At 42.3% G+C, this 13,299-nt stretch overlaps 1 protein-coding gene across 12 annotated transcripts in view; it reads right to left on the bottom strand.

The window, feature by feature from the left end:
- NEXN (nexilin F-actin binding protein) overlaps positions 1–13,299 on the bottom strand; it is a 93,056-nt gene that overhangs the window by 26,289 nt on the left and 53,468 nt on the right. For 7 of the 12 annotated variants that reach the window (XM_078767058.1, XM_068133731.2, XM_078767056.1 and 4 more), the window contains exons 6-7: positions 5,180–5,287; positions 468–647 (exon numbers count right to left, since the gene is read on the bottom strand). In XM_078767058.1, the coding sequence (XP_078623184.1) occupies positions 468–647; positions 5,180–5,287 (288 nt within the window). The remainder of the gene's footprint in view (positions 1–467; positions 648–5,179; positions 5,288–13,299) is intronic. The other 5 variants (XM_078767062.1, XM_078767064.1, XM_068133730.2 and 2 more) reach the window with 1 other exon arrangement.

The following is a 13,299-nucleotide window of genomic DNA, read 5'->3' as shown; positions in this document are numbered from 1 at the left end:
GTGCCAAATTTGGTGCTTGTATCACAAAATGCACAACAGGTTTGCCATGCTGCTACACTATAGAGAGCAGTGTGGAATGTGAATTTATCTGAGCAATTGATGCATTTCAATTGGACGAAAGTTCAACCTCAATGATATTTGCACCTCTGACGAACTATATTGCGGACAACAGAACGTTCTTGTGAATGAAGAAAAGTTGCTGCCAAATCCCAGATCTTGCATGTGTGCAAGAATTTTTGCCTTTGGTACTTGTCAAGTCATCGCCTTCGAAAATTAACCTCTGAGAGCTTGAGCAAAGCATTCAAATGATACCATTGGAAAGGTCATCTCACTGGTGCCGCATTATGGTCTTTCACACCCAATGACTGGTATTGTAGTTTCATACTAGGTGAAGCAGAGAGATAAAAATTCCGAAAAAATCTAAGGAAATGAAAAATAAGTTCATGCAAGATGAGTTTCAAACGTACCAGGCTCCTACGGGCTTCGACGAAAGACTGTCTCTCCTCTTCTATGCGACGTCGAGCCTCTTCTTCAGCCTTCCACTCCTCCTCCTCCTGCCGCCGTCGCTCCTGCTCTTCAAAGCTGAGCATCAGTCGACCAGGCTGAGAGCTTGAACCACCATGACCTACCATGGACGCTGATGGACTCTGAAAAGACACACCATGATGCTTCTCTCTAACTCCAGCCATTTTTAATAAACTCCAGCCATTTTTAATAAACTTCAGCCATTTTTAATAAACTCCAACCATTTTTAATAAACTCTGGCCATTTTAAATAAAGTCCAGCCATTTTTAATAAACTCTGGCCATTTTTAATAAACTCTGGCCATTTTTAATAAACCCAAGCCATTTTTTATAAACTCCAGCCATTTTTTATAAACTCCAGCCATTTTAAATAAAGTCCAGCCATTTTTAATAAACTCTGGCCATTTTTAATAAACTCTGGCCATTTTTAATAAACCCAAGCCATTTTTTATAAACTCCAGCCATTTTTTATAAACTCCAGCCATTTTTAATAAACTCCAGCCATTTTTAATAAACTCTGGCCATTTTTAATAAACTCCAGCCATTTTTAATACACTCCAGCCATTTTTAATAAACTGGCCATTTTTAATAAACTCCAGCCATTTTTAATAAACTCCAGCCATTTTTAATTAACTCCAGCCATTTTTAATAAACTCCAGCCATTTTTAATAGATTCTGGCCATTTTTAATAAACTCTGGCCATTTTTAATAAACTCCAGCCATTTTAAATAAACTCCGGCCATTTTTAATAAACTCTGGCCATTTTTAATAAACTCCAGCCATTTTAATTAAACTCTGGCCATTTTTAATAAACTCTGGCCATTTTTAATAAACTCTGGCCATTTTTAATAAACTCCGGCCATTTTGAATAAACTCTGGCCATTTTTAATAAACTCCAGCCATTTTTAATAAACTCCAGCCATTTTTAATAAACTCTGGCCATTTTTAATAAACTCTGGCCATTTTTAATAAACTCTGGCCATTTTAAATAAACTCTGGCCATTTTTAATAAACTCTGGCCATTTTTAATAAACTCTGGCTATTTTTAATAAACTCCAGCCATTTTTAATAAACTCTGGCCATTTTTAATAAACTCTGGCCATTTTTAATAAACTCTGGCCATTTTTAATAAACTCTGGCCATTTTTAATAAACTCTGGCTATTTTTAATAAACTCCAGCCATTTTTAATAAACTCTGGCCATTTTTAATAAACTCTGGCCATTTTTAATAAACTCCAGCCATTTTTAATACACTCCAGCCATTTTTAATAAACTGGCCATTTTTAATAAACTCCAGCCATTTTTTATAAACTCCAGCCATTTTTAATTAACTCCAGCCATTTTTAATAAACTCCAGCCATTTTTAATAGATTCTGGCCATTTTTAATAAACTCTGGCCATTTTTAATAAACTCCAGCCATTTTAAATAAACTCCGGCCATTTTTAATAAACTCTGGCCATTTTTAATAAACTCCAGCCATTTTAATTAAACTCTGGCCATTTTTAATAAACTCTGGCCATTTTTAATAAACTCTGGCCATTTTTAATAAACTCCGGCCATTTTGAATAAACTCTGGCCATTTTTAATAAACTCCAGCCATTTTTAATAAACTCCAGCCATTTTTAATAAACTCTGGCCATTTTTAATAAACTCTGGCCATTTTTAATAAACTCTGGCCATTTTTAATAAACTCTGGCCATTTTTAATGAACTCTGGCTATTTTTAATAAACTCCAGCCATTTTTAATAAACTCTGGCCATTTTTAATAAACTCTGGCCATTTTTAATAAACTCTGGCCATTTTTAATAAACTCTGGCCATTTTTAATAAACTCCAGCCATTTTAATTAAACTCTGGCCATTTTTAATAAACTCTGGCCATTTTTAATAAACTCTGACCATTTTTAATAAACTCCGGCCATTTTGAATAAACTCTGGCCATTTTTAATAAACTCCAGCCATTTTTAATAAACTCCAGCCATTTTTAATAAACTCTGGCCATTTTTAATAAACTCTGGCCATTTTTAATAAACTCCAGCCATTTTTAATAAACTCCAGCCATTTTTAATAAACTCTGGCCATTTTTAATGAACTCTGGCTATTTTTAATAAACTCCAGCCATTTTTAATAAACTCTGGCCATTTTTAATAAACTCTGGCTATTTTTAATAAACTCCAGCCATTTTTAATAAACTCTGGCCATTTTTAATAAACTCTGGCCATTTTTAATAAACTCCAGCCATTTTTAATAAACTCCAGCCATTTTTAATAAACTCCAGCCATTTTTAATAAACTCTGGCCATTTTTAATAAACTCCAGCCATTTTTAATAAACTCCAGCCATTTTTAATAAACTCTGGCCATTTTTAATAAACTCTGGCTATTTTTAATAAACTCTGGCCATTTTTAATAAACTCTGGCCATTTTTAATAAACTCTGGCCATTTTTAATAAACTCCAGCCATTTTTAATAAACTCCAGCCATTTTTAATAAACTCCAGCCATTTTTAATAAACTCTGGCCATTTTTAATAAACTCTGGCCATTTTTAATAAACTCTGGCCATTTTTAATAAACTCTGGCCACACGTCATTTACAACTAAAATGACAATTTGCCTTTAAAGAGGAAAATAACTTCGGTCTTTAACTGAGAATGCAATATAAAAAATAAACTGGAACGGCACTCAGTAGAAACTAGAACGGCACTGATACCTCCACCTGGTTGGCCATATCACTCAATGGTGAAGAATCACTTAAGAAATTAAATAATTCTCATATCCGAATCCATATTCAGATCTTCACCAAGATCGAATCTCTTTCTCCTTGTCAGACACCCAACTGGTCCTCCAAGTTTCGTCCAAAACCGTCCAAAACTTTTTGAGATATCCGGCTATGTATCGATTTTGGCCCTATCTCCCAATGATGAAGAATTACTTTAAAATTCTAGTATCTGAATCCGAATCTTCACCAAAATCTAATCATTTCGTCCTTGTCACATACGCTACATCTCTGCCAAATTTTGTCCGAATACGTGTACAACATTTTGAGCTATTTTGTTCACAAACAAACAAACACAGGGGTGAAAACATAACCTCCGTCCACCTTTGGTGGCGCAGGTAATAAATTATATCAGTTAAGGAGACAAAAGCAATTTTAAATTTCAAGCTTTTTCACTGTTTTTTATAATTCGGCTTCCGAGCTGAAAGCTATTTATTGTTCTTGCTGGGATTAGTATTCTTTTCTTTCCTTCAAATTTTGTCAATCCTATTTCTTGGAGGCCGGTATACTAATAAACTGTAAACATTGAAGTATCTTTAAAATCATCGTATCTGGTGCATATCCTTCAGTTAACCTGATTGGTCGAAAGGCTTGGCAGCCATCTTGGGTTTATTTAATTTTCCCATGTTTCAAAGATCTCCAGAACCTCATGCAAAATTTGATACGTCGTCGATCGACTGGAATGCTTCCAATTTGTAAGGTAGAAGTTGCTTCGGGAGATCAGTATGTCAGCCATCGACCAATCAAAATGGCAATATGTTTTCACTAAACGAAATGTTTCATATATGTTTTTAGACGACACGATAAAGAATGGAGAGATCTTTTTCCCAAGAATTATCTCCCTTCCTAGGAATGGCTGACACTGACACGTGGTGCAAAAGTAGCAAAAGAAAAGTAACCAGAATCCAACTTAAATCCATGTGCTGATTGGCGCTCCCACAGTGTATACCGTCTTCTTTGCTATTGGTTCAGCTGTTCGGCAGACATATTGGATTTTGGTGGTTTTCAAAATTTTTCTTTGACTACTTCTTCTCCAAAAGGGATGATATTTGGCATTCTACATCGATAGGCCCACTCCCTTCCTTTGACTTACTCAGTGAAGAAGTATCTTTGTTAAATAAAATGGCCAGCAACGGTCAATCAAAATGGACGAGAGGTTGATGGATTTTAATGGAGAAAACTGTTATTTACAAGTTATAAGTGATAACAATTTCGATTTGAATACTTGTGACCGCATCCCATGAATCCTTCCTTATAGATATCAAGGTGATGTCCACAACTACTAAGACACGAATGCCTATTTTGACTGGAGAAGCAGTTTTTTTAAAATAGGTTTTTGGTTTTTATTTATTTATTTATTTATTTTATTTGAAGATCTTCTCCAGGGACCAGTTTCATGAAACTTCATATTATCGATTGATTTTAATCGTATGACTTACTTTAAGGAACGGACTAATGTTTGTAGTTATGCTGGTATCAAACAATGCTAAAGTTGAACATGTCGCATGGTTCCTTCCTTGTTAACTCCAAGTGTCATACTGTTTGGAAGTGTGTGTGTGTGTGTGTCCCGGCCATAACATTTTTATCTTTTGGCATCTAATTTTCAACAAATCTTTATTATGAGAATACAGAGAAGCCTAATGAATAATTTGGTCCAAGTGTCAGAGCGTAGATCCATGGTAAGTATAAATAGCACTTACTAGTCCGTCCGCCACTGCGCAGCATGAGACGGCCAGATTTTTTTTTTCTTTCTTTCCCGTTTCTTTGCATATTTATCATTCCGTATTTATTTGTGTTCCTTCACTCCCGTGTTTTAGATTGTAAAGCAGTAAGATTGTAAGGGTGAGGGAGAGGCAAGGACAATACAAAACAAGAAGGTCACCTGCAGTAGAGTGAGCCGCTCGGCCAGGCTGAGTGAAATGTTCGCATCGATTTCAATTTTTCCTTTTGAAACGCCAAATGGTTCTTCTTTTTCCTCGTCGTCTTTGTCCTGCCAGTAAAAGATCAGTGATATTATTTGCTGAAGAGCAAGGTGTGCTGCAGAAAGAAGAGGAGAAAAGGTGGTGGTTTGTGTGTAGCCTGCTGGTTGCATCATTTTCTGGGGTGCGGCTATGCCGCTGATACGGTGCCTCCATTGCCAGTAAGCTGGTACTTATTTTGCCAACCTCGGAAGGATGACAGGCTGAATCAACCCACCTGATGTTAATTCAACGGATATATATACAAAGGCTCAAAATGAGGGCCCTAAGGTCTCAAGCCATCCACCTTAACCATTAAGCCAACACCAGGCTACAGGTGAAAGGTAAGCAAAATAAAATCCACCCACGAGGCCTTAACATTGAAGCCTTGTTATGTCACAAGAGATTAAAATATATAATTCTGTACTTTAATTAGTACTATGTTTGCTATTCCCAATTTGGGTGTGTAAAACGAAGAGCGAACATATTGAGTAACAAATGAGAAATATTATTGTACAATCTGACTCAAATATTATTATTTTTTTTTTTATTATTTTTTTTTTTTTGTATACAAGATCGAGGCTCGTGAAAGAGCGAACATTAATCACACAGAAAGACAAACCGACACATAAAACATATAACATAGGGAGCGGTAGACAAGATGGGGAGAGAGGGGGAAGGACACAAACACAACATTTGAGAGCAGGGACCGAGAGACATGGAGACATCGACAGATCTGAGAGAGGGCGAGGGCTTTGGGGGGGGGGGGGCGTGGGAAGGGGGCAGTAGGAGAGGTATAAAACATATGGACACTGCCAGGACTTCCAGGAAAGAAGTTGAAATTTCAAACAAGGTGGATCTGGGGTGAATTAGCGGGGGTAGAAAAGATCAAGGTTTTGGATGGGGGAAGATAAGAGATGGTGGTGAACAGCTGTTTTAAAGACCTGGAGGGAGGAGTGGGATTGAAGGGAGTGGGGGAGTTTGTTCCAGAGGCGGGAGAAAAGAGGAATGAAAGAGTGAAGGTGAGCGGAGAGCCGAGATTTCGGCAGTTTAACCATCAGAGGGTTGCTGGCAGATCTTGTGCGACCTGTAGGAATATTTGGGGGACAGAGCACAGAGAGAGCTGGGGGTGCAAGGCCGGAGAGGAGTCGGTAGAAGACAGAAAGACCACCTACCTGCCTGCGGTGAGTGAGTGAAAGGCCCTCAGAGATAGCTTCATCGCGGGAGATTCCAATAATTCTGAAAGCTTTGGTTTCAACAGCGTGAAGCCGAGCTAGGTGTGAGTCAGGAGCACCGGCCCATAGGGGAGAACAGTATTCCATTGAGCTGCGGATGAAAGCCTTGTATGTGGTGAGGAGCTCAGGTGTGCCGAGGAAGGACTTCGCACGACGGAGGATGCCCAGTCGGCGACTGGCTTTGGAGGCCAGCTTGGAAATGTGGTTTTCCCAAGAAAGATCATGGCAGATAGTGAGACCCAAAATCTTGAGCGACAGAACTTCTTGGAGAGGATTGTTGAGAAAGTAGATGGGAGGGTTGTCCAGTCGATCTTTTCGGAGAGACATAGTAAGAGTGTGAGATTTGTCAGGATTGAAAGACATGTTCCACTTGTTTGACCAGTCTGTGATTTTGTCCAGGTCTTCAGAGAGTGAGGAGGCAGCAGACTGCCGATCTGAGGGAAGAGGAATGGAGCGGCAGAGAGTGGAGTCATCAGCAAAGAGATAGAGAGGATTTTCGAGAGAGTCAGAGAGATCATTGATGAAGACCAGAAAAAGCACGGGGCCCAGAACACTGCCTTGGGGAACTCCAGCCTGAACAGGAAGAGGAGATGAGAGAAACCCATTCAGGGCCACACGTTGACGACGACTAGAGAGGAAGTCCGCCAGCCATGCGTGGAGATTTCCATGGATACCAAAGGAGGAGAGTTTGGTGAGCAGAGCGGGGTGCCAGACCGTGTCGAAGGCACGTGATATGTCGAGGGAGACAGCTCTAATTTCCTGTTTGGCATTGAGGACCTCCATCCATTGTTGAGACAGCAGAAGCAGCATGTCCAGAGTAGAGTGACCTGGTCTGAAACCAAATTGATGATCAGAGATCAAGCCATTGGAGAAGAGGAAAGATTTCATATCAGAAGCAATGATGGATTCCATGACTTTGCTGATAATTGGGAGAAGGCTGATTGGTCTGTAGTTGCTAGGATCTGTTTTTGCACCTTTTTTGTGCAAAGCGGTGATGTTGGCTGATTTCCAAGCAGATGGCAGTTGACCTTGAGCAAAAGAGAGGGTGAAGAGAACAGAGAGAGGGTGAGATAGAGCAGCAGAGCAGGATTTTAGGACCCGTGGGCTGATGCCGTCGGGTCCAGTTGCAGAATCAGAGCCGAGGGTTGACAGAAACTTTTCCACCTTGTCAGGAGGAAAGGACACGGAGTCCAGGAGCAGCAGGGTACGACTGGGTATGGTGGGTACAGAGAGGGATGGGTTTGGGACACAAGATTTAGAGGCAAACACAGAGTTGAGGCATTCAGCTTTTTCACGTGCGGAGTCAGCTGTGTAGCCGTTTGAGGTAAGGGAGGGGATGGAGGGGGAACAAACACCAGAAACGGATTTGACCAGACGCCACCAGGATTTGGAAGAGGGAGACAGATAAGAGAGTTCGGTCTTGAGAACGGAGAGATATTGTTTCCTGGCTCTCCTGAGGGTGGACACACACTTGTTTCGGGCTTTGTGAAAGGAAATGAGATTTCCTTCCGTTGGATTTGCTTTCCAGGAGACGAAGGCAAGTTGTTTCTGGGCAACAGCCTCACCACAAGATTCCGTGTACCATGGACGGGAGGAAGGGTATGACAACTGAAGACGAGATGGGATAAATCTGTGTATGAGAGAGAGCAATTTACTTTGGAAGAATTCCCAGGATGAGTTGATGTCAGAGGTGGTAGAGATGGGAGACCAGTCCAGATGATTGATGGCTGCTTATATTCTTTAAAGTGTTTTTTAACACTCCTCCTTTAAACATGGGAAATGCCAGGGAAATCCCAGCTTCCTGGGCACCAATGACGTCATTACCCACAAAAACACAATTGATCAGATTTCTGTTGTACAAGAAAGCTTCGAGTAATATTTCAAAACACTTGACAAGTATGCAGTGAATCAGGGCCTCCTGTCATGACAAATACAAGCTCAAACTAGAACGGGCACTCGGTAGAGCGCATACCTTCGCCGCAGCTACTGTTCTGTACTTGCCCTTGACCTTGACCTTTGACCCGATTGCTCCCAAAATCTAATCAAATGTGTCCCGTATAATAACCAATCATCCCACCAAATTTCATGCAATTCGGTTGAATACTTTTTGATTTATGCGAATAACATACACACACACACACACACACACAGACATACAAATCATAACTTTGAGTGAAATACGATCGAGTTAAAAATAGTCAGAATTTGAGCAAATCTGTTTCATTCGTTTGTTAATATGCCTCATCTCTTGACAAATCTGCAATTATAATTTTTTTTGAGGTTGAAATGATCGCGGGAGATTGCGTTATAGTGATGACGTCCTGGATGGACATCTTCTTCTTCAGTCGCGCATAACTTTGAGTGAAATACGATCGAGTTAAAAATAGTCAGAATTTGAGCAAATCTGTTTCATTCGTTTGTTAATATGCCTCATCTATTGTCAAATCTGCAATTATAATTTTTTTTGAGGTTGAAATGATCGCGGGAGATCGCGTTATAGTGATGACGTCCTGGATGGACATCTTCTTCTTCAGTCGCTCATAACTTTGAGTGAAATACGATCGAGTTAAAAATAGTCAGAATTTGAGCAAATCTGTTTCATTCGTTTGTTAATATGCCTCATCTCTTGACAAATCTGCAATTATAATTTTTTTTGAGGTTGAAATGATCGCGGGAGATTGCGTTATAGTGATGACGTCCTGGATGGACATCTTCTTCTTCAGTCGCTCATAACTTTGAGTGAAATACGATCGAGTTAAAAATAGTCAGAATTTGAGCAAATCTGTTTCCCAAAATCTAATCAAATGTGTCCCGTATAATAACCAATCATCCCACCAAATTTCATGCAATTCGGTTGAATACTTTTTGAGTTATGCGATTAACATACACACACACAGACATACAAATAAATACACAGCGATCAAAACATAACCTTCCGCTTTTGCGAAGGTAATGAGTAAATTATTAGTCTATAACTGGACACAGACTTACTCTTGGACGTTTTGGATGGAAGGTTATACCAGAAAATATCTTCCAACTCCTTTCATTCCATTCTTCACAATAAAAAGTAGACTTTGGTAAAAGTATTCCTCATGTCAGATGATGTCATAGTATTTCGATGGATGGTGCTTCAGGCTTAATTTTCACATGGTGGTGGCGACAGATGAGCGTAACTTTCCATCCAAAAGTCCATCAAAGGTGTTGTTGTTGTTGTATAGCCCCAGGCAGTTCTCTCGGGCAAGCCCGCAGCACGTAGACAGCCGATCGATCCCGCAGGAGCGACCTAGAGATCCCTTACATCCAGGATGGTATACCCCCGCCTTCACAAAGTCAGGGCCACGACAGAGTTAGAGAGAGTGAGAGAGAGAGAGAAAACAATGGGGAAGATTTGGTCCCCGACTTGCGTTGGAGGGGACAACCACCACGAAGAGGCATCCCCGATAGTTGTTGTTGTTGGTGGCGGTTGTGGTGATGTTGTTGTTGTTTTTTTGTACACTGAATCGAGGCTCGTGAAAGAGCTGACATTTACTTCACAAACAAATCAACCAGACAAACAAAATACCAATATAAAAAGAGGGAGCGGAAGACAAGAGAAGGGGAAGCACACAAACACTTGACAGCACACAACATTTGAGAGCAGGGAGATGTGTGGGAGGGAGAGGGCTTTGGGGGGGAGGCGTGGGAAGGGGGGTGTGGGTGGGAGAAGTATAAAACACAAGGACACCAAGGACTTCCAGGACAGAAGTCGGTATTTCAAAAAAGTGGAATTGGGGTGAAATTAGCGGGAGTAGAAAAGATCAAGGTTTTGGATGGGGGAAGATAAGAGATGGTGGTGAACAGCTGTTTTAAAGACCTGGAGGGTAGAGTGGGATTGAAGAGAGTGAGGGAGTTTGTTCCAGAGGTGGGAGAAAAGAGGAATGAAGGAGTGAAGGTGAGCAGAGAGTCTTGATTTTGGCAGTTTAACCATAAGAGGGTTGCAGGCAGATCTTGTGCGACCTGTAGGAATATTTGCGGGACAGACCCCAGAGAGAGCTGGGGGGAAAGGCCAGAGAGGAGTCGGTAGAAGACGGAAAGACCACCAACCTGCCTGCGGTGAGTGAGAGGCCCTTGGAGTTAGCTTCATCGCGGGAGATTCCAATGATTCTGAATGCTTTGGTTTCAACAGCATGAAGACGAGCTAGGTGTGAGGCAGGAGCACCAGCCCAGAGGGGAGAGCAGTATTCCATTGAGCTGCGGATGAAAGCCTTGTATGTGGTAAGGAGCTCAGGTGTGCCAAGGAAGGACTTCGCACGACGGAGGATGCCCAGTCGGCGACTGGCTTTGGAGGCCAGATTTGAAATGTGGTTTTCCCAGGAAAGATCATGGCAGATAGTGAGACCCAAAAGCTTGAGTGACAGAACTTCTTGGAGAGGATTATTCAGAAAGTGGATGGGAGGGTTGTCCAGTCGGTCTTTTCGGAGAGACATCGTAAGAGTGTGAGATTTGTCAGGATTGAAAGACATGTTCCACTTGTTTGCCCAGTCTGCGATTTTGTCCAGGTCTGCAGAGAGTGAGGAGGCTGCAGACTGCCGATCTGAGGGATGAAGAATGGAGCGACAGAGAGTAGAGTCATCAGCAAAGAGATAGAGAGGATTTTCAAAAGAGTCAGAGAGATCATTGATGAAGACCAGAAAAAGCACAGGGCCCAGAACACTGCCTTGGGGAACTCCAGCCTGAACAGGAAGAGGAGATGAGAGAAACCCATTCAGGGCCACACGTTGACTACGACTAGAGAGGAAGTCCGCCAGCCATGCATGGAGATTTCCATGGATACCAAAAGAGGAGAGTTAGGTGAGCAGAGCGGGGTGCCAGACCGTATCGAAGGCATGTTATATGTCAAGGGAGACAGCTCTAATTTCCTGTTTGGCATTGAGGACCTCCATCCATTGTTGAGAAAGCAGAAGCAGCATGTCCAGAGTAGAGTGACCATGTCTGAAACCAAATTGATGATCAGAGATCAAGCCATTGGAGAAGAGGAAAGATTTCATATCTGAAGCAATGATGGATTCCAGGACTTTGCTGATAATTGGGAGAAGGCTGATTGGTCTGTAGTTGCTGGGATCCGTTTTTGCACCTTTTTTGTGCAAAGCGGTGATGTTGGCAGATTTCCAAGCAGATGGCAGATGACCTTGAGCAAAAGAGAGGGTGAAGAGAACAGAGAGAGGGAGTGAAAGAGCAGAAGAACAGGATTTTAGGACCCGTGGGCTGATGCCGTCAGGTCCAGTTGCAGAATCAGAGTCGAGGGTTGACAGAAACTTTTCCACCTTGTCAGGAGGAAAGGACACAGAGTCCAGGAGCAGCTGGGTACGACTGGGTACGGTGGGTACAGAGAGGGATGGGTTTGGGACACAAGATTTAGAGGCAAACACAGAGTTGAGGCATTCAGCTTTTTCATGTGCGGAGTCAGCCATGTGGCCGTTTGAGGTGAGGGAGGGGATGGAGGGGGAACAAACACCAGAAATAGATTTGACCAGACGCCACCAGGATTTGGAAGAGGGAGACAGATAAGAGAGTTCGGTCTTGAGAACGGAGAGATATTGTTTCCTGGCTCTCCTGAGGGTGGACACACACTTGTTTCGGGCTTTGTGAAAGGAGATGAGATTTCCTTCCATTGGATTTGCTTTCCAGGAGACGAAAGCAAGTTGTTTCTGGGCAATAGCCTCACCACAAGATTCCATGTACCATGGACGGGAGGAAGGGTATGACAACTGAAGACGAGATGGGATAAATCTGTGCATGAGAGAGAGCAATTTACTTTGGAAGAATTCCCAGGATGAGTTGATGTCAGAGGCGGTAGAGATGGGAGACCAGTCCAGATGATTGATGGCTGCTTGAAGACCGTGCCAGTTTGCCTGAGTGAAATGCCAGACTCGTCGACGCTGAGGAGGCTATCTGAGAATGGTCAGAGAGATGTCCACTTTAACAAGCACATGATCAGATGAGCCGATTGGAGCAGAAGAAGAGCAGCAGACATTTTCATGGAAGTTAGTCATAACCAATTCCTGAAGAGAAGATGCTCCGTTGACTGAGATCCGGGTCGGGAAATTGACAGATTGTGTCAGTCCCAGTGAGTCACAGAAGTCCTTTGCTGAAGAGCCATGGCTGGTGAGAATGGTACCCACACCCAGCCAACTGGCATGGTGACAATTGAAATCACCACATATGAGGAAGAGAGAGTTGGGATGGGTAGATAGAAGTTGGTCCATATTATCAGACAGCGAGATGTAGATGGAGTCATCACTGTTTGGTGGACGGTACAACACACATTTGAACAAAAGGTGGGAGCGAAGGGGAAGCCGTAGCCAAAGGTATTCCTGGGGGTGAGGTGGAGAGAGGGCAGTGCGGGGCGAGTGAGGAAGAGAGTTTTTTATAAAGATAGCAACCCCCCCCCCCCCCCCCCCCCCCCCCTCCAGGACGAGGATCATACCAGAGGAGGGAGTAACCTGGGAGAGATACCAAGGAATCAGAGACATCATGAAGGAGGAAAGTTTCTGTTAAGCAGATCACGTCTGGTTTGTCAGAAGCAACCTGTATGGAGAGATCAGTCAAGTTTGAGCGAAGGCCCCGGATGTTTGAGGTCCATACTGTTAAAGAAGAGGAAGGGGGAGCATCGGATACAGAACAGGGGGGGGAGCGGTAGGGTAAGATGTGGAAGAGGAGGAAGAGGTCGGGAGAGCTGTTGAAGGTGTGTCAGAGATGTCAGAATAGCTTGGAGAAAGGGAAGAATGGGGCGGACAAAAGGTTTGATGGTGACTGGGTGAGGCGCAGTG

Source organism: Myxine glutinosa, chromosome 13, assembly GCF_964187855.1.
Source record: "Myxine glutinosa chromosome 13, kmMyxGlut1.1, whole genome shotgun sequence".
Classification (NCBI taxonomy): domain Eukaryota; kingdom Metazoa; phylum Chordata; class Myxini; order Myxiniformes; family Myxinidae; genus Myxine; species Myxine glutinosa.
This window is presented reverse-complemented; position numbering and strand designations above follow the sequence as displayed.